This window comes from Pelmatolapia mariae, linkage group LG4 (genome assembly GCF_036321145.2).
Source record: "Pelmatolapia mariae isolate MD_Pm_ZW linkage group LG4, Pm_UMD_F_2, whole genome shotgun sequence".
NCBI lineage: Eukaryota > Metazoa > Chordata > Actinopteri > Cichliformes > Cichlidae > Pelmatolapia > Pelmatolapia mariae.
The window spans coordinates 838,797-858,760 of NC_086230.1; the positions used below are offsets into that span (position 1 = coordinate 838,797).

Here is a 19,964-nt window from a genome sequence, read left to right on the forward strand (position 1 = left end):
AACGATCCGCTTTCGCCCTTCTCATTCTCCGTTGCCGCCATGCTTTTTCTGCCTTGTGCGTATGAAAACAAAGGCACTGCGCATGCGCGTTTTACCCATATTCTGTCGCCATATTTCATTTTCTTATCGTTGCCCAACATTATACCGGTATTACCGTGAACGGTATGAAATGGCCCAGCCCTACATGGAAACACTTTCTTCTGTGTTCCCTTCACAGTCAGCCGATTTGTCAAATATACTGGATATGGCAATGCTGCAGGGCTGTTGGCAGCTCGGGGACTGCTTAATGGTAGAATGAGTTCTAGTAACAGCCAGTACTCCAGCGACTCAGACTCAGACACAGAAGAGTACCGAGAGGCCAAAGCCAAGATTAGCCTGGTGACTGGCCGGGTATGTCAGATGTCAGCCTAATGTGTACCTTAATCAAGCCATGTAATAACAACATGTGCCAGAGCATGCAAAACAGTGCAAAAGTAACATGACAAAACTCTGTTCAGACAGTGAATGGACTGATTCCTATATAGTGCTTTTCTACTCTCCCAGATTACTCAAAGTGCTCTATATAACATGTCACATTTACCTAATGATACACTTTCTCTAAACTGAGTGCTTCCTAACTACATTCAAACACATTCACACTCTTGACATGCAGACTGGAGGAGTCAGGGATCGAACCACTAACCTTAGTTGATTGATTAGTAGGTGACCTGCTCTACCTCCTGAGCTACAGCCACCCACTGGTGAACATGTGTAAACCCTCACTAGGTTTTGGGTAAAGTGTACACTCACAAACCTGTCAAACCTGCATTTGAAACGTTGGCCACCATTGCAGTATAGTATTGCAACATGGCATTTGGGTCTTCTAACTAAAATAGGAAAAAAGGAACATAAATAGTGCCATCATTGCCAGACCTGGCCCACATCTGGTTGACATACACATCAGTCAGTCAGAAGTGCCAGCTTGATGTCAGATTCGGGGAAGACCTGTTTTCTATGAGCCTGGCCCACATAAACCAAACCACAATCGGGCCAGATGTGGCATGCCATCACAAAAACAGTGGCATCATTGCCAGACCTGGCCCATATCTGGATGACATATGTCTTTACATGCCATAAGTCAGCCAGCAGTGCCGGCTTGATACCAGATCCGGGCCAGACCTGCTTGCTATGTGGGCCTGTTGTCGTTAACTAAATGAGCTGGTTCACTTTATGCAGGCATTCCCCAACTCCCTGTGAATGAGCCTAAAGAAGTCACTTAGATAAAACATTTCTCCCACTGAAAACGTCCAGATGAACAGAATGAACTTGTTGGGATTTCCTGTTATGTTATCCACATGCTGGCAGAACAGCAGTTTGTGCTCCCCGATGATGATGGCGTGGAGAGACGGAGGTGTTTTCTCTGAAGAACTACCAGAGTCACAAAGGGCTGCAGAGCCTGTTTCTTGACAGAGGCTCTGCAGAGGCTAAACAAAGCAGAGAAAATTACAGTGCTGATGTGATCAGTTCTGATCTCTCATGAGAGGCAGGTAAACCATCCCAGCTAAAGAAGAAATAGTTGTAGAACTTAACGTTCTTCATACGACACATGTTGTGCAGTTTGTGTCAGAGTTTGTGCTTTGCATTTTCTGTGATTTTGTTGCCTGATGTTGTGAGCAGGTATGGAGAAATGGAATAAAAGGGAAATGGAGCTCATAATTGAAGCATGTTATAACTTTCAGACTGTTTGCTCAGGCGTACCACAGTACAGGCTGGGGACATTTGTGCTGTATTTTTCAAATGAGATACTCTTGTAGTAACATAACCATGTGGTAACGTGACTTAACACTGTTTCTTTTTGTTCCCCTCAGTGTTGAAGAAGATGACATTTCAAGGAGTCCTAAAAGAGAAGAAGACTGGAGCAGCTGAGAGAATCCCATCCTGAAGCAGGAAAACTGTCGCCGAGCACCTCCATCAGCAGCACGCCATCACTGACACAGACCAGCCTGGTGAGACAGCTTTCCTTATCCAGCATGTCCAACAGCTGGAAAAGAAACTGCACCACTGTGATGCTTCATCAACATGTGCCAGACGATGTTCCTGATTTAGTTCCTATTCTCTGAATTCTGTATTCTCTGTATGCTCCTAAACTGATGATTCATGAACCAGGACGCCGCTGAGAGGTTCTCTGCCATGTTTGATGCTGACATGACTTGCAGTGATGTGGACTCACTTGTTTCCTCCTTTGAGAATCGGTGTAACTCTATTTTAGACATAGTGGCACCTCTGAAAAAAGTACTGTCCTATGTTTGAAATCTCTTCCTAGGATAAATGAAAATATTCATAATTTTAGGAGATGCTGTCACAAGCTGGAACTTTTGTGGAAGGGTTCCAAGCTCGAGGTTCACAGGTTACATTTTAAAGAATCTATTTTCTTACTAAATGACACGTGGAAAATGTCAGAACAGAGTATTTTGGACACCTTATAGCTTCAAAAAAGAAAAATCCTAAATTCTTGTTTAATACGATTAAGACTATTGTTTCTCCTGATGCTCCTTGTGCACCAGTTTACTCAACATCTGATTGTATTCTGCCCTCACTGCTACACTGGATACAGTTATGCAGATAGATAAACTCCTCGACAACTGACTGGTGTATTGTCCCTTTTATTGACGCTGCCTTCAATTTTCAAGAGTGAAATTAAAAACAGAAGAAAATAAGCAATATTCACTTTATATATTCACACAATAATTCAAATCAGTTGACTAAACTAGCTAACATTGGAAAGAAACCAAATCTGAATACAGTACACCTTTAACCACAAATGTGCATAAATAATAACAAATATAGTTGCGTTAACTCTTGTTCAACGTAAATACTCACAATCGATGCTTTCTGTAAAACAACGAAGAGGATGGATGCAGATGTTATCAGAACAACATGCTGAGTCAGCCTTTTTTCAAAGTGTGCTGCATTACTAACTCTACAGCTAATAAAAACAAATCTTGGCATGAAAGAAATGTAGTGACTCCTGCTGGTGGGAAGAAGAACTACACCAGCACAGATTGTAATGAGTTTTTGAATTATTTCACAAATAAGGTCACTGCCATCAGGTCAAACATCTGTCCATCGTCTTCACAGTATCAAGCTTACAATGTGCTTACCGTTCATACTTGGTCCTCCTTTACTCCTGTTACCTTACAGGACATCAGAGCTTTGTTGGTCATATGAAACAGACTTCAAGCCTCCTTGATGTCCTTCCTGCCTCACTTTTCACTAGTGTCTTTGACTCTATTGGTCCCTGTATTGTGGAAATGATAAATATTTCTCTTTATACTGGCTCAGTTCCCAGCTTCTTTAAAAAAGCTGTTGTTGAGCCAATATTAAAGAAACCTCACCCGGATCCATCTGAGTGAGGTTTACAACAGTTACAGGCCAATGTCCAAATTGTCTTTTGTACCAAAGATTTTGGAAAAAACAGGAGGACAACAGCTTAACTATTTCCTGGGGGAAAATGCTGTTATGGACGTTTTCCAGTCTGGTTTTCATAAATTGCACTCTACAGAAGCGGCTTTGCTTAAAGTGTGTAGTGACATCTTGATGGCAGCAGACTCTGGAGAGTACACAGATCTGGTCCTGTTGGATCTGCCATTGATACTGTAGGTCACAGGATCATGTTAACTAGACTCAAGAACCTGTTTGGGATTACTGGTATTGTTTCAAATGGTTCATGTCATATTTATCTGAAAGATCTTTTACTGTTCATATAAATCAAGTGATGATTAACAGTTTTGCCTTGTGGGGTACCTCAGGGATCTGTCCTGGGTCCAATTCTCTTTATGCTTTATATACTCCCCCTAGGTCAAATTATGAGGCGCTACAATGATATCTCCTACCATCTCTATGCTGATGACATTCAGTTATACTGTTCTTTAAAGTCTCTGAGTTTCATAAATTGTCTAGTTTAAGTAATTGCCTGACAGAAATTAAGCAATGGTTAAATGACAGCTTCCTCCAGCTAAACTCTGATAAAACAGAAACTCTAATTATTGCTCCAGACCACATGGTCTCAGAAATCAGGCAGCATATCAGCTTCTTAGAGCCTTCTGTTAAATCGAGCCTCAGAAACCTCGGTGTCATGTTTGACAGCTCGATGTCGCTTGAGCAGCACTCTAAGCAGCTGGTCCGAAACTGTTTTTTTATCATCTAAGGAATATTTCAAAACTCGGACTAATGGTGTCAGAACTGGAGATGATTATTCATGCTTTTATTTCTTCCTGTTGGATTATTGCAATGGTCTTTGTTGGAGTCAAATTGTTCAATGTTGTCATTGTGTTTCTTAAATTTGTAAAGTCTTAGTTCAGACTGTAGGATCAAAGACATTCCTTTGTCTCTGACCACCTCTCCAGCCACTCTGGTGCTGGGGGAGGTTTTATTGTAAGCACATCCTATCTGAAAGTTTTGTTTCTTGTGTGGTAAGCTTCCTGCTTTTATGATCTTTTTGGTGAGCAGGAGGTCACACAAACGCACCCCCAAACACACACACACACACACACACACACACACACACACACACACACACACACACACACACACACACACACACACACACATTCTCGCACATGCATACATGTGCTTACACGTGCACACACATGCACACATAGTTTTACGATGGGAGGGGCTTGTGTGTATTGTAACTGTGTTTTCAATAAAAAGGCAGCGAGCGGAGGCCTGAGTTGAGGTCAGTCTGTGGTAGGATTCAGAGTGCTTGTCTGAGACACTGACCGGGACCTCCCTTGCTAGCAAGTAAAAGATGTTCTGTCTTGTTTCTTTCGTTAACGAGAATAAGTTTCTAAAAGCGCAGACCCAACAGTCTTTTTACTTGTTTTAACAAATCAGCTTTAAATTGTCTTCAGACTGTACAAAATTGCTGCAGCACGACTTTTAACATTCACCAACAGAAGATCTCATATCACTCCAGTTTTAGCCTCCCTTCACTGGTTGCCTGTAAGTTTCAAGTTTCATTTTAAAATTTTAGTTCTAACCTTCATGGCCCTAAATGGTCAAGTTCCCCAGTACATATCTGACCTGCTGAACCCGCATTCATCTTCCCGAGCTCTGAGGTCATCAGGTCAGAGTCTGCTGGTGGCCCCACGCACTCTATTTAAACTCGTGGTGATCGGGCAGCAGCACCACGGCTGTGGAATCCTCTTCCACTGTTTTTACACTGACTCCATTGATTCTTTTAAAAAACAGCTGAAGACATTTTCATATAGACAAGATTTCAACTAATTTGTTGTTTTTATGTTGTATTTTGCTGTTTTACATTGTATATGTTGTATTTTCAGTCTTTGCATTGTGAAGCACTTTGTGATTTTTATCTGTGAAAAGCACTATATAAATACATTTGACTTACTTACTTACAGCCATTACAACTGTACACTGAGACACAGCATCGATCTTGACTCTTGTCAGTCAGAGCCAGGCCTTTCTCTGTAATTGCCTTGGGTGAGAGAAAGAGCTTACAGCTGACTGGAAGATTAATCCATCCTTAGCCTCCGGTCTTACAGTCTCCTCACAGACGCTACCTCTGTTCACTGCAGGCATGCATTTGCCTGTCAGCAACTAAACCTGTTCTAACTGGGACATTTCATACCAGGATTTGATTTGATTGCTTTACATTTGATTCACGCTTCATTCATCTGCAAAAATGACTATCAGAACAGCGCGCCCAAACCGGGCACAACATTTCCAGCCCTGTTTGTATTGCCTCAAAAAGGTGGGTCAATATCATTACTGTTATAGCATTATTATGTATTCCTTTTGTAATATATCTTGATTATCCATCATTCATTAATAATTAAAGGCTTTTTCACATTAGGCTCTAGATTTCTATATAAACTGCTTTTGTGAAAAAAGAAAAATACAAAGCACACAAGCTGCAATAATCTTGTTTCCCTACTTCCTGTTCTTAAGCGTATATAAAGATTTTTCTGTTGCATGCAGTATCTAATGGATATCCATGCATTTGCATGAGATTTAAACATGATTGGTTTGCCAGCATGAGAGGCTTGCTGAAGCTAATCCTTTATTCCACCTAAAAGCTAATTAGTGTTATTGTTTGGCAGCATGATGTCACTGCAGTCTAAAGCATCTGAACAACCTTATCGTTATGCACTTCAGATAAAGATATTAACTTTCAAACAATTCATTGGCAGAATGAGGCAAAGACACAGGAATAAGATAAATAAAGTATTCCAGTATTAACCTAACTAATCAGATTCTTTATGAAATAGGCCTGGTGTTTTACAGTATGAAAGCTATTCTTACCCAGTTTACTACTATTCCAATTTAAAAAACTCGCGTAAAGAGAGGGGCTGAGCTGTCAACCGATCAACATTTGGTGGTGAGTTGGATCAGGTGGCGGGGGGGAGGGGAGGGGGATGCTGGACAGACCTGGCACACCTAAAGGTATAGTGAGGGTGCGCTGGGAATGCCTGGCAGAGACAGTGGTCCGTGAGATCTTTAACGCATACCTCCAGCAGAGCTTCAACAGCATTCTGAGGGAGACTGGGCACACTGAGTCCCAATCCGGTCTTTAAGTCTGACGTCATTAGCCATGTCTGGGCCCAAACTCCGCTGCAGGTCCCAAAGTCAAACGATCACTGCAGCATTAGTGAGAGTTGAAAAACTGTTTAAATTCTTTCATCTTTCATAAAATGATCAGTGTGGCTGCTCTACCAGGTGTCACAATTAAGTTTAACATTCAGGCATCCTGAAGGCTCTGCATGTTGTATTGCTGTCTTGGTTAACATGCCTCTACAAGGTTGTATGGAGGTTTGGGGCAGTACCTTCCATCCTGGTCATGGAATATTGGACCAACTCTTTATCCTCTTGAGGATACTTGAGTGTGCATAGGAGTTTGCCCAGCCACTCTAGATGTACTTTGTGGACGTGAAGAAGGCATTTGACCGTGTCCTTCGGGGTGTCCTGTGTGAGGTGCTTCAGGAGTATGGGGTGTCTGGGCCATTGCCGGCAACAAGTCAGACCTGTTTCCGGTTGGTGATGGGTTCTGCCAGGGCTGCCCCTTTGTCACCGATTCTGTTCGTAATTTTTATGGACAGAATTTCTAGGCGTAGCCAAGTAGCAGAAGGCTTTCTCTTGGTGGTTTGAAAATCTCATCTCTGCTTTTCATAGATGATGTGGCTCTGTTGGCTTCATCAGGTGATGGCCCCCAGCTCGCACTGGAACGGTTCGCAGCTGAGTGTGAAGCAGTGGGAATGAGGATCAGCACCTCCAAATCTGAGGCCATGGTTCTCAGGCGGAAAAGGGTGGCGTGCCCACTCTGTGTCAGGGACAAGTTCCTGCCCCAAGTGGAAGAGTTTAAGTATCTTGGGGTCTTGTTCATGAGTGATGGGAGAAGGGAGCCAGAGATCAACAGACGGGTTGGTGCTGCAGCTGCAGTGATGTGAACGCTGTATCGGTACATTGTGGTGAAGAGAGAGCTGGGTGTAAAAGCGAAGCTCTCAGTTTACCTGTCGATCTACGTTCCTACCCTCACCTATGGTCATGAGCTGTGGGCAGTGACCGAAAGAACGAGATCGCAAATACAAGCAGCGGAAATGAGCTTCCTCCGAAGGGTGGCTGGCTTCTCTCTTAGAGATTGGGTGAAAAGTTCGGTCATTCGAGAGGGGCTCAGAGTAGAGCTGCTGCAGAAGCCGAATAAGCAGAAGAAGATGAATGGATGGGTCGAAATAGATAGATATCTCTTTGATGGATTCTTTGTTGTTGACTGTTTTATTTGCGTTGTGTTGCTTCTGTGACAGTATGTTGTGGATTCACAGCAACAGCTTCCAAAGGCTGTGTCTCTGTCGTCCTCTTTATATTAATCTTTTTCATTCACCTCTGTTTTCAGCTGGAGTCGATTTTGCTAGAAATGCAGGACCCAAAAAGTGGAGTTAAAGGTACAGAGCAGAAGCTCAATATCACTACCATCCCACATGTCATTGCTGGTGAGTGTGACACACACACACACGCACACAGACAAGCAATAGAAATAAAACTGAATTAAATTAAACTCAAACATTTCTAGCCTTTTTAACTGGTACATGATGCAGGAGGTAGAGCAGGTCATCAGCTAATCAGAAGATTGGTGGATCAAACCCTGGTCTCCCAGAGTGCTTAGAGTAGAACAGCACTATATAAAAACCAGTCAAGACTATTTTGTATGATGCCTGCTTATACCGTCCCTCTGATATGTTGCCCAGAGAGGCTAATAATAAGAGAGTCTCTTACTATTAGCCTCTCATTACTAATGACACTCATTCTCTCCAGTCACTTACATACCCCTCAAAAGTTTGGTATCACTTGCAAATATCTTTGTTTTACAAAGAAAAACACATTCTCATGCAATTCACAAAGAATTTGATACATTTCACAAACAATTAAAATTAATCAGATTATTTTTATGGAATGATCTACCTTTGTGCAGAGAGGCCTATTATCAACAACTGTCAGTCCTGTGGATCAAACGTCTTTCTGTATTTAATCATACTTGTTAAGCTTATCACATAACGAGTACTACTGCCCCAAAAAATGCTTCCATGAAAACTTTTTATTTTATAATTATTTTCTTTCAGAAAACCACTTTTGATATCTATAGACGCAAGGTAAGTCTTAATTTGAGTTGCTAATGAAAAATTAATAATATGCATACATAAATACACAGCTTTAGCTGTACATAGGTACAAAGGTACTTTAGAAATGGAAATAATGCAAATGACAATTCTGTGTGTGTTTTATTTTAGAACATGTTCTATCAACAAGTTTCTTCATGTCATTATCCGGGCCGCAAGTAGAGGTGACTTGGGCCTTGAGATTGAGACCCAGGCATTAGAGCCTCTTAATGCATGTTTTGTTTGGGTTTACCCTGCCGTGGAATTACCAAAAATAGAGAGGGGACAGCCTAACATGTGAAACAGGAGAAGACCGCCTTGTAATCCATTTATTTCAACAAAATAACTGTATTCTGAATACTACATTTTTAAACGGTAACTGTAACCGAATACAGTTACTCATATTTTGTATTTTAAATACGTAATGCCGGTACATGTATTCTATTACTCCCCAACACTGCTGTTTGGTAAAAAAAACTTAATTACAACTTGTCTGATTCATCAAGGGCTTGTAAACAAAAAGAAAGAATAATCAGTCAGATTTCCCACTGTAATGGAACGGCCAGCATGGTCTGAACCCTACTGAGCAGGGGTGTCCAAGTCCAGGCCTTCGGCATCCTCCGTGGGCGCTGGCTCTCCCCCTTCCATTTCCCCTGGTAGCCCTGGTATTCCCCTGGTAGCCCTGGCATTCCCCTGGTAGCCCCGGTATCCCCCTGGTGTCCCCTCGTGTCCTCCTCTTAGCTGGTCCTTAGCTTGGTCCGGCTGAAAACTAGCTACAGTCCGATCTCCTTAGCCTCTTCTGCGGGGAGACGCGGCTTCAGCGCTCCGACCGAGCGCTGTCGCCTGGGCATTGAGTGATTCAGCTGCCGTGAGCTGACACTGGGGGCACACGGCCTCAGCGTTAGAAGTGTGTGCTGTCGCCTGGGTTCAGCTACCGTGGGCATAACGCAGAGGGGTTACGGCTTCGGCGTTCCTAGCGTTCGCCGTCGCCTAGGCTTGAGTGGCTCTGCTGCTGTGTGCTACCGCGAGGGGCACGCGGCGTCAGCGTTACGAGTGTGCGCTGTCGGCTAAACTACTGTGCAAGCATAACACTGAAGGGACACAGCTCCAGCGTTACTAGCGTGCGCTGTCGGAGCAAGCTACTGTGCAAGCATAACACTGAGGGCTCACTGCTTCAGCGTTACTAGCGTACGCTGTCGGCTACTCTTCTGTGTAGCATAACAGGCTAACTTCTGTCGAGCTACCACAGTGGGAGCACGGCTTCGGCGCTGCTAGTTACGCCGTCGCCTGCTTTTGCTTGGCTCAGCTGCGGCGTGAGCACATAAGCCGGAAGCACGGCTGTGTTTTCTTATTTACTGACAGCCTGCCTGCCCTGTGGGGAATAAACAGTGGTTGGGGAATTAGGCTAGGGCTCGTACCGGCTAACTGTTAGCCACTTCCCAGTTGGTGTGTGGCCGCGCCCCTTGCTAGTCACGCAGTATGCCAGACCATGCCTCCCAACCTTGCCTCGAGTGTGGCATTCCTATGCCTTTGGACAATGGGCATGAGCACTGTGTGCTGTGCCTGGGTCCCGAGCATGCTTTGCTGGCTAGAGAAGCCCCTGACACATGCATGGACTGTTTTATTCTGCCTGGTGTCCCGATTCGTGATTGAGGTGTGAGACAAACGACCACTGGTCCAAGTGCGTCAAAACAATGATTTTATTAAACACACATGTGGGAAGATACACATCACTACATTGTCAGCACAGATCTCCGCTCAAAGCATACTTTCAAAATAGTTTTAATATGTCAGGGTTCACGCCCCTTCTCGCGTCAGCAAAGAATATAACATGCATAAGTTATAATTAATGACAGTTAAAGAAGTTTCCGTGTTGTTAACAACATTTTGCCCTATATAGCTGTTTGTTTCACCCGTCTCACTCTCCAGATGTTTCCTGTCAACTTATTCATGGCATGCTTATCTTTAACACCTTCTGCATCACTAGTTGCTATGCAAGCATAAAGCAAGATATGTTTCACCTTTACCCTAGAAATAAATCTATGTAATGTCTGTGTAAGCGTGTTATGCATTCATTTACCCCTCCGTACTCTAAGCCATTCCTACAATATATCAGTTTAGACAGTCACGCTGAACGAAGCTTGTGACCTTCACAAAACTTGAGTACTAACTCCTATGAGCACAATTGCAGTGTGTGTAATAACATGATTAAAACTATATGTTTAATAAATTGAATAAATGTTTTCATCAAATGCCACTACTCAAAACTTAATAAAAAAGGATATAGAAGAATAAACATGATATAAAAATGATATAATTCCCACACTCCCCCTCTTTGGCCTTCAAAGAAGGCCAACATCCTTTCTATTGTCTCACTCCTCGGTCCATTCAGCCACCTCCACCAACGGCATCATAGACCCCGGACCTGTTGGCCCCGAATCCACAGCCCTCTCTATCAGCTTCTCCAGCACTCTTCTGGCACAAGGAATGAGACAACAACCTGTAACCAGTATTCCTATGAAAGTAGCAAGAGAAAACATGGCAGACATAAACAACCCCTTCCATTGCCCAAACATAGATGTCACCCAGTTCTCCAGCGCATTGTTGACTCCCGAATGTTCATGCATAGTTTTGGATAAAGTTTTCAGGCCCTCCAGAGCCCTGGTTACAGAGCCATCTGGAGCGGTGTTGTTGGGAATGAAAGTACAACACATGTCACCAAACATGGCACACACACCTCCTTTCTCGGCCAACAACATGTCCAGGGCCATTCGATTTTGCACTCCCACTAGCGACGTCAGCCCCAGCTGATCTGCAAATCCTTCCATGGCGTCTCTGGTTAGGTTAGAGAGTCTCAGCAAATTATAATGGACATAATTAATACGATCAACATTTTTATTTGGAGTTATCCATATTAACACACTTTCAAACCCTGCAGCTATTTGGTCAACTAATTTATACTCATTTGGAACTCCCCTTGGGACTCCTATTGAATCAATCCAAGTAGGCGAGTCCATTCTAGGGTCATAAGCATGTGTACCTTCTGTGCCCCTCTTTACCAAAATATGTCTCCTACGTCCTGCTGCCAATGTGCGTGTATCGTGTTGTGGTATGGCTTTTACCTTACTCCCTATAAGCATCAGTGGGGCTCCCAACCGCACCATAGCACATGTCCCCACACTCCCCAAAGGGACACACACCAAAAGGGTGTGATGTCCACAGTAATAATACAACCCACTTCTAGCCCACGTACCTATTATGGTACTTGTGTCACTTACATTATTTGTGGTCCTCCCCGTGAGTGTCGTGGTGCACCAACTGGGGTCAATTTCTCCAAGAGAGTACAGGGTGGGCCATTTATATGGATACACCGTAATAACATGGGAATGGTTGGTGATATTAAAGTCCTGTTTGTGGCACATTAGTATATGTGAGGGGGCAAACTCCTCAAGATGGGTGGTGACCATGGTGGCCATTTAGAAGTCGGCCATCTTGGATAGAACTTTTGTTTTTTTGATAGGAAGAGGGCCATGTGACACATCAAACTTATTGGTAATGTCACAAGAAAAACAATGGTGTGCTTGGTTTCAAAGTAACTTTATTTTTTCTTTACTGTACTGCAATGTCGTTGTCTTTCACCCATTGTGGCATCTGTGGAGTCCTACAGATGCCAAGTCAGCACTTTAACACTTAGTCTGTTTTTTTACTTGCAGTGCTAACAACATTTACTAAATAATAAGACTTTTGCTTAAATGTGCAATTACTAACTTTCATTTTGGGGGAAATTTTAGGCGTCCCTTCATACTGAGAATATTGATTGTACATACAGAGCATCTTCCCATTGCTATGGCAACTAGCTTTCTTTTCACTCAAGTATGAAACCCAAAGTTGAAACTGCCATGTAAAAGCAGTCAGCTTCCACTCATGGTGACAGTTGTTTCTCCCACACATTCACAGACAACACTGAGATGCAAGACCTCAGCACATGGTGCTTAAACACCCCAAATGATATTACATGACTACAAGGATAAATCTGTTTCTGCTCATTGTTTATTCTGAACTTCACTATATAACATGGCTCATAACTGAAGGTCTAATTTCTCCATCTTAAAGTAGTTTTTAATGTGTTTTTAAAAAAATCATTTTTGATAATGTAGGCCATTTAATTTCAGTGCAAAGACTTACTAATGGGCATACTAGAATAAAGAGTTACAATTCCAGTTTTTATATGAATGAAGAAAGAAATTATACTGTCAGTAATTATTAGTGTTTGATTTCCATGCATTTTAGCAGAATAATGAGCAACATTGTTGAGAAGAGCCAGAGAATTTTCTCCCTCAGATTCATTTTCATGACAAAAAGAAACAAAGAAGAAAAGAATGGCTATAAAAACAAAAAGCAAAGAAGCAGACAATAACATAAATGTACAAATAAAGAGAAATATAAATAAAAGTACTGTTTATTATTATGTTAATTATTTTGCAATCAGTTTTGGTTTTTTATATAAATAAAAAACAAATTCTTCTATTGGAGTCTTTCTTCATTCACATACGTTTGGATTTTGTAGTTTTCTTATAGTGCTTTTGAAAGTTGAAGTTAAAATAATAATTTTGCTCTATTGTTCTCACTCTCTCATTAGACAGACAAAGGCCTTCATCATATTTTTATATATAAAAACATATATGTTGTATTATAAAAGGATAGTGGAATAGTCAAACAGCCATCAGCACACAAAGAAAATGAATATTAAATAAAGCTGTGAAAACATTAAATGACTCAATAACAAATTGATATATAAAAATGTACACACATAAGGTCGTTTGTATGGTTCATGTATCTAAAAATACAGCATATTTACAGTGTAAGATGGAGAAAGTTAGACACTAATTAAAATTACTTACAGTATTATGAATGTCTCATTTCTGTAAAACACCTCAAAGTTACCCACTACTTCATTTCTTTAAAAATATTGTTACCCGCTTATTCTACTAAACCCATCAGTAAGTATTTATGGACCAATTAAATTACAAAAAAAATCACAAAAGGTTCATACTGGTTATATGATTATTTTTTTAAAGCAGAGGATGGCAGATTTTATTCTCCCTATGTCTTTGAGCTCTTTTTAAAAAAAACAAAACAAAACTATTTTCTTGTTAACTAAAAACAAAATCTACTGTTCAGATAATTATGTTTTCTGCTTAAACAGTAATTTCTTTTGTTTACAGAATTAGTCATCTGGCTGTCCCATAAAAAAGTTATATACCACTCAGGTATATCATAAAAAAGTCCCCCCATTCTTAAAATATAATCTGACTCAGGGGAGAAAACTTTCACCTTCGGCCTGCCTCGCACTGCGAACTTCCATTCAAATTTGCAGAATGACACCTGTAGACATCTGTTTCCAAAATGTTAAAGTGTAGCAGATAAAATACACTTTTATCAGACATTTCTATTGCAGCTTTTATGAGAAGCCTCTTTTCTTCTTAGTTTTCTTTACCTCCTTAGCTCTCTGCTAATGTGTCATCATCTCTTTGTGGCCTTAAGCTAAACGTGACCTTTGTCTCATGACACCAATTTACTTTCATCATCCAGGAGGCTTTACATATATTCCCCAAAATGACAGCAGATCCTGTGGAATCTGGAGTTGTCAAAGTTCACCTTGGTGGGGAGGGCTACAACCGCAAGACTCTCAACCGAGTCAAGAGGAGCATTCCTAAGCAGCAGGTGAGAAAAAGCTATGACGTTACACATTTATGTAGTCAATACCCTGTGCCTCTCTTCTCCTTGTACCTCCCATTTTTCCACAGCCTTCACTACACTCAAGGAACATATTGGCTGGCGCTTCTGTCTAGTTATTCTAGGTATAATTCAAGTGTCTGTGATTGGCTGTGGGGTTCTCCTTCTTGCAATCATCATCGAGCCAGAACCTTTAAAGAAAAATGATGACGAGACGCTCTCCGTGTAAGAGATGCAGGCTGTTTACGAGCTGGAAAATGAACAAACCAGAACCTCCATCAGTTCGGACATCTCCCAAGGTTCACAGGACTCTGGTGTCACCTCCCTGTCTGCCTCAAATGTAGACCTGAGACATGCAGAAGGAGAAACCAAAGCTCTGATGGAGTGGAAGGACAAAGTGCCGGACAAAGACGGTGAGGACATATCACTGTCCATGCCTTCTGCTCAAGTCAGTGAGGACAAGGGGGAACTGGCAGAGCTAGATGGGGGCCCTGTAAGGTTCACAGGTTCCAAACTTCTGGACTTCTCTGTCCTTAAAGACCCTGGCTTCATCTGTTACTCCCTTTTTGGTCTATTCGCCACTCTTGGCTTCTTTGCGCCACAGCTCTACATCATTGAACTGAGCAAAAGCAGGGGTGTGGAATCCACCATGGCCTCCTATATGCTGTCTGTGATGGCTGTGGCTGATATCTTCGGCCGCTTGTTCATCGGAGTGGTGCTAAACAAAGTCCGATTCAGAAAGACCTTGGTGTTGTTGGGGTGTGTGGTTCTGATGAGCTTGGTTCTGGTGGCCTTCACTATCGTGTGGGAGTTCTGGGGTTTGGCGATCTGCTCCGGCTTCTTTGGCTTCATCATGGGCACTGTGGGCTCCACGCACATTCCCATGCTGGCTGAAGAGGATGTCGTGGGCATCGAGAAGATGCTGTCATCTGTGGGAGTGTATGTTTTCATTCAGAGCTTTGCTGGACTTGCTGGACCACCGCTGGGAGGTATGAGCGCCTACTTCTTCGGTTTGATTTAACACATCTCTGGGTATAAAGTCTTAACAGCTGTCTCATTTTTTCCCCAGGTATGCTGGTGGACATCACTGACAACTATGGTGCTGCTTTCTACTCCTGTGCAGCAGGCACAGGTCTTAGCGCCATCTGTCTGGCTCTGGTTGGCCCTGCCAAGTCTAGAGCGTGCCAAAGAGTGAGCAGAGTCCAAGAGAATGCAGAAGAGGTGAAAATATCTCAGAATAGTGACCAGTCCGACTTTTTGGAGGTGGACTTGGCCCCAGAAGACAGTCCAATTGGACAGGGTGAGGATCAGGACAGCTGCGTTATTTGAGCCCAACCACAGCGTGGCATCACAATGGACAGAAGTGTCAACCAAACAAGTGCAGATGTACTGCAGGAGGCGTCATTGCCACAAACACCAGTGACGGCTGGAAAATCTCAGGTGTCGCATTTCCACTTTTCAGCAAACTTGAAATTCACTTCTTCCAGTGAAGAAAACAATCTTATATGAGACCAATGAAACATCCGTGAGCACGTCCACACTTTTCTGTCTGTTTAGGGTAAAACCTTTCTTTCACAATGTGTGAATTATATAGAGAACTGCTATCATGATGTAACTCCGGGTTTAGCCTCTGTTCTGTGAGCTTTACTTAATGCAACCATTCAGCAACGTTTCATGAAAAGATAGCACATCGACTCTTAACATTTCAAGAAACCTTCATATTGATCACTTTGTGAATATATCAAAAACTACAGGTTCCATTTGGTAAAACCAGCCTGGGTACATCTTTATAGCTGTGTCCCAAAACCTATGTCGCATCCTTCGGAGGCCGCATTTGAAGGCTGATTATGTCACAGCGACGTGACGAAGGCTGTCCAAATGCAGCCGAGAAATGGGTCCTTCATTTCCCCGGATTTGAAGGGTGTGTCCTTCATGCCCCAACCTATCCCAGAATTCATAGCGCGGCCCAGCCAATTCCAATTTTCAACAATGGCAGCTGCTACTAAGTTTTAATATTACTCTTATTACTCTTTCTGGGTAATAACAGTAATATTACTCTTATTTTTCTTTCTGGGTCACAAAATAAACTTTTAACATATTTTCAGGCGAGAATGTAGCTGTGTAAGCTTCAAATATCAGTTCGGTTTATGAAGACATCACATATTTGCAAAAGCGCTCCGATGTTTTCAGAGACGTCTGTTACCCACCAGCTTGATAGCTGACCAGGAGGTCAAGGGTCACTAGAGCTGGCGAGAACACCGAAATCCCGGCACATCGTTTTCAAACCCACCGCAGTCTTTGGCTACTCAGGTTAAACATGATATACAAGTCACAGACGGCTGAGTTTATTAAACTCCGCCGAGACAGCGGTGATGCAAAACTGAAGGCTAGACGGTCCAATTTCACAGCCTTGCACTTCCGGCCTTCTCGGTCTTTGGAGGACCCGGCCCACGTAGACCGCAAAGGACGGGTCCTTTGAAGGATGCAGCCTAGGAATTGGGACACAGCTTATATCATTGGTTTTGTCTGTGTTTCGAAACCTCACTAGATTAGCGTACATTTAATAATTACTACTAAAACATTTTTTCCAAGCCACATGACCAGTGGTTGTTCCAAAGCATGCTTAGAAGTGTTTGGAACCAGACCAAACGTTCTCCTTCTTACTTGAGCTCTGTATTGAGGCCCAGTACACCCGCCGCAGTGGTTGCTTCACTCGCCGCCGCAGCCTTGTCTCACAGTCAGTTGTATTTCAAAACCAGAAGCCAAGACTTCATCGAGTGTTTTATTGCAAAGTTTTTTTCCACACTTGTTTTTTTTCTACCTGTTACAACATCTCAGCTTCTGTACTGGAATATGATTCAAATGGCGGTACAAAGCGACCCGATCCCAGCTGCAGCAGGCGCAGTGCAATGCACAAAGTTACAAAAAGCAAGAGGTGCACGGCTGGCCAAAGTGCTGCAAAGATTCTGTCACGTGACACGTGATGTCATAATTAGTGCGTGACACAGCGAGGATAATGGGGGCATTCGTTTCTGCTAACGTTGGCTCGATGTGCCTGTCTCAGGAAAGGAGCTGCGTTGTTAACTTTCCCATATTCACACAAACTGTTCTCATGAAAGCCCCAAAGGGGCTGTTTCATTCCTGCTGAGCACAGGTTTTTGGACCCATTCTTGATGCCCACATGATAGGATCACTTCAGAAAAGTTGGAACTTGCTCCTCGTGGCTTTAAATCACTGATGTGTCTGTATGAAGGACGATTTCCACTGCTGCTAAAGTGGACCAGAAATGCAGTTCTGCAGTCTAAACACAACGCCTGGCTCCTCTCTGATGGTTTTACGCACATTCATTTAACTTATTTTTTATTGACTGCTTTCTCACATGATGTTATCCATAGCAACACTGCAAGTACAGCAGCAGTGTTCCCTGATAGGTTGGCTGAACTGAAGCACCAGCTGGTCTGTGCATCTGGAGCTTTGAATGATGGAAAAGCTGCAGATTGTGGGATTAAGTTATGATGAGAATCAGCACCACTTCACATCCCTAATTGTGCTTTGTGTAAACCTGTTGTCCTTATATTATCATGATATGATCCTATTGATGTACTGTAGAATTACCTTGTACACATGAGGCCAGTGGTGATACAGCAGAAGTGAAGGTTTGCAGTGTTTTTTGTTTGTTTGTTTTTGGCCAGTGTCATGGTTGATGAAATGCAAAGTGCACAGTGTATAATAGTCGTCTATGTATGCAAAGCTGTGACAGACAGATTTGATTGGAGAGAGACGTTCATTGAAGCACCTCTCCCTTCCTTCTGCAGGCTCACATTGTCTCTACACCCATCACAGCCTGACTTGAATACTTTAATCACTGTATCCTTTTTATTTAAAGTGTTTCGGATGTTGATTGAATCCGTTTGTTTTTTACCTTTCTTCTGTTTAGGTCTTTTTTTTATCTGAGTACAAAGCAGGGTCCTGCCTATTCAATGCTGTATCACTCTCATGATATATTTTCCAAATAAAACCTTGAAACATCTGTGTGTAGGGTTTGCATTTTTTAAATAATTATATGTTAATCATCTTTATTGTGTTTTTCATTGATCAAAAAGAACAATTAACAGAAACTGATAGTTGTGATCATAACGCACACAAAAAACAGCAAAATCAATTACACGTCATTTCCAGGTTCATATTTTCTTCCTCATTTCTCCAGTAGCATCTTCATCAGCTGCCTCGTTTTTGACCACTTCCTCATCAGAGAAGTTCATACTCCTGATAAAGTCCATAAATATCTCCATGTACATTTCAGAGTGTTTTTGCTCACCTTTCTAAACAGAAGTATTGATTGTCTATTGATTTTATTGTTTATTTTAATATTTGTGTACAGCGCTTTGTGACTGTCTGTCTGTGAAAAGCGCTTAATAAATAAAGTTTACTTACTTACTAAGTAATGTTTCTAATGGTGAGTTGGAGATAAGTTTAGATTTGCGTCTTAGCTCTGCTCACCTGTGGTCCCTGGTGTGTATTTAAGCCTGTTTTATTCCATCACTTGTTGCGATCCCTCAGTGTTGTGTGTCCTGTTTGATCAGTTCCTTATGCTCCTTAGTTTACGCTTTGTGTATTTTGGCAAGCTCAGCAATAAGTTGTGAGTTTAATTCTGTTCTACATTTAGTAGAGGTAAGGTTACATTCCTGGGGCGTCAGATTTCAGCTAATGATACAGTTCTGTCTCCCAAACACACTGAAGCTAAACAGTTCACACCAAAACCACTTACCAACAAACAACTTGTGTCATTGTTGGAAATGTGCTTCTACTGTTGCGCCGCACCATCCATCAGAAGGAGGGATGCTGGCTATAGGATCATCTACCCATGAAGATAAGTGGTGTTGTTCTTGCATGATTTGTGTTACTAACCCAGGAAACACAACCTGAAAACCCTTTGGCCATGTCATGATAGACTTCACTGAACTCAACGCTTCTGAGTTTCCCTGATGGTCAGAGATGCCGCCGTCTCCCACCACCTGTGTGATGTAAAACCCGGTGATTGGGGCTAAACAGCTCAGGAGGAAGCACTGGCAAATGCTGGCAGCGACCCTCCTAAGTGCTACTCATCATGAATACCACGGTCAGAATTGGTGAGAGGGCCAACTGGATCCATGGCAGCTCCTGCAGGAGAATCCCATCATCACCAGCTGTTCCCTACAGAACAGCACCTGATACCTTTGAGTGCGCACTTATGCTGCTCAGGTACTGGTGTATCACAGGTCCCTGAGAATACACGTGCATGAGACGCATCCACACGGTGGTGTGGCCAACCCTGACCACAGATGCACACAAACATGACTGGCAGGCTTGTCTGACATCAGTCCTCTGATGTGTTTTGTTATTGTTGTCATTCTTATGTCGGCTTGGTTCGACCTGTCTCCTGTGTCCTTCCCTACATTGCCATGGTTTTATTTTTTTTAAAGCAAACTATGTGGTTGTGCACACGTGTGTGTGTGTGTGACTGAATTCCTTCTTGCAAAAATAAAACTCTCAAAAGATAACTATCAGTTGACTTCTTTTATTTAATGCTCTAAATTT

General features: G+C 42.5%; 1 protein-coding gene across 2 annotated transcripts; it reads left to right on the plus strand.

The window, feature by feature from the left end:
* The first annotated feature begins 5,510 nt into the window (after nt 1–5,510).
* On the plus strand, nt 5,511–18,417 carry LOC134625763 (monocarboxylate transporter 7-like). Of its 2 annotated transcripts, none has more exons than XM_063471031.1 (5): nt 5,511–5,755; nt 7,892–7,988; nt 14,244–14,375; nt 14,459–15,376; nt 15,457–18,417. In XM_063471031.1, exons 4-5 carry the CDS (start codon nt 14,620–14,622, stop codon nt 15,714–15,716), a joined length of 1,017 nt encoding a protein of 338 aa, XP_063327101.1. In that variant the 5' UTR covers nt 5,511–5,755; nt 7,892–7,988; nt 14,244–14,375; nt 14,459–14,619; the 3' UTR covers nt 15,717–18,417. The 2 variants fall into 2 exon arrangements, with proteins under 2 accessions (XP_063327101.1, XP_063327102.1); XM_063471032.1 differs by having other exon boundaries at nt 14,504–15,376.
* Nucleotides 18,418–19,964: the final 1,547 nt, after the last annotated feature.

Excerpts from the sequence above, each read along its gene's own strand:
- LOC134625763 (XM_063471031.1), top strand. The coding sequence starts at position 14,620 with ATGCAGGCTGTTTACGAGCTGGAAAATGAACAAACCAGAACCTCCATC. Across the intron at positions 15,377-15,456 it reads TGCTGGACCACCGCTGGGAG|GTATGCTGGTGGACATCACT; the intron begins GTATGAGCGCCT and ends TTTTTTCCCCAG.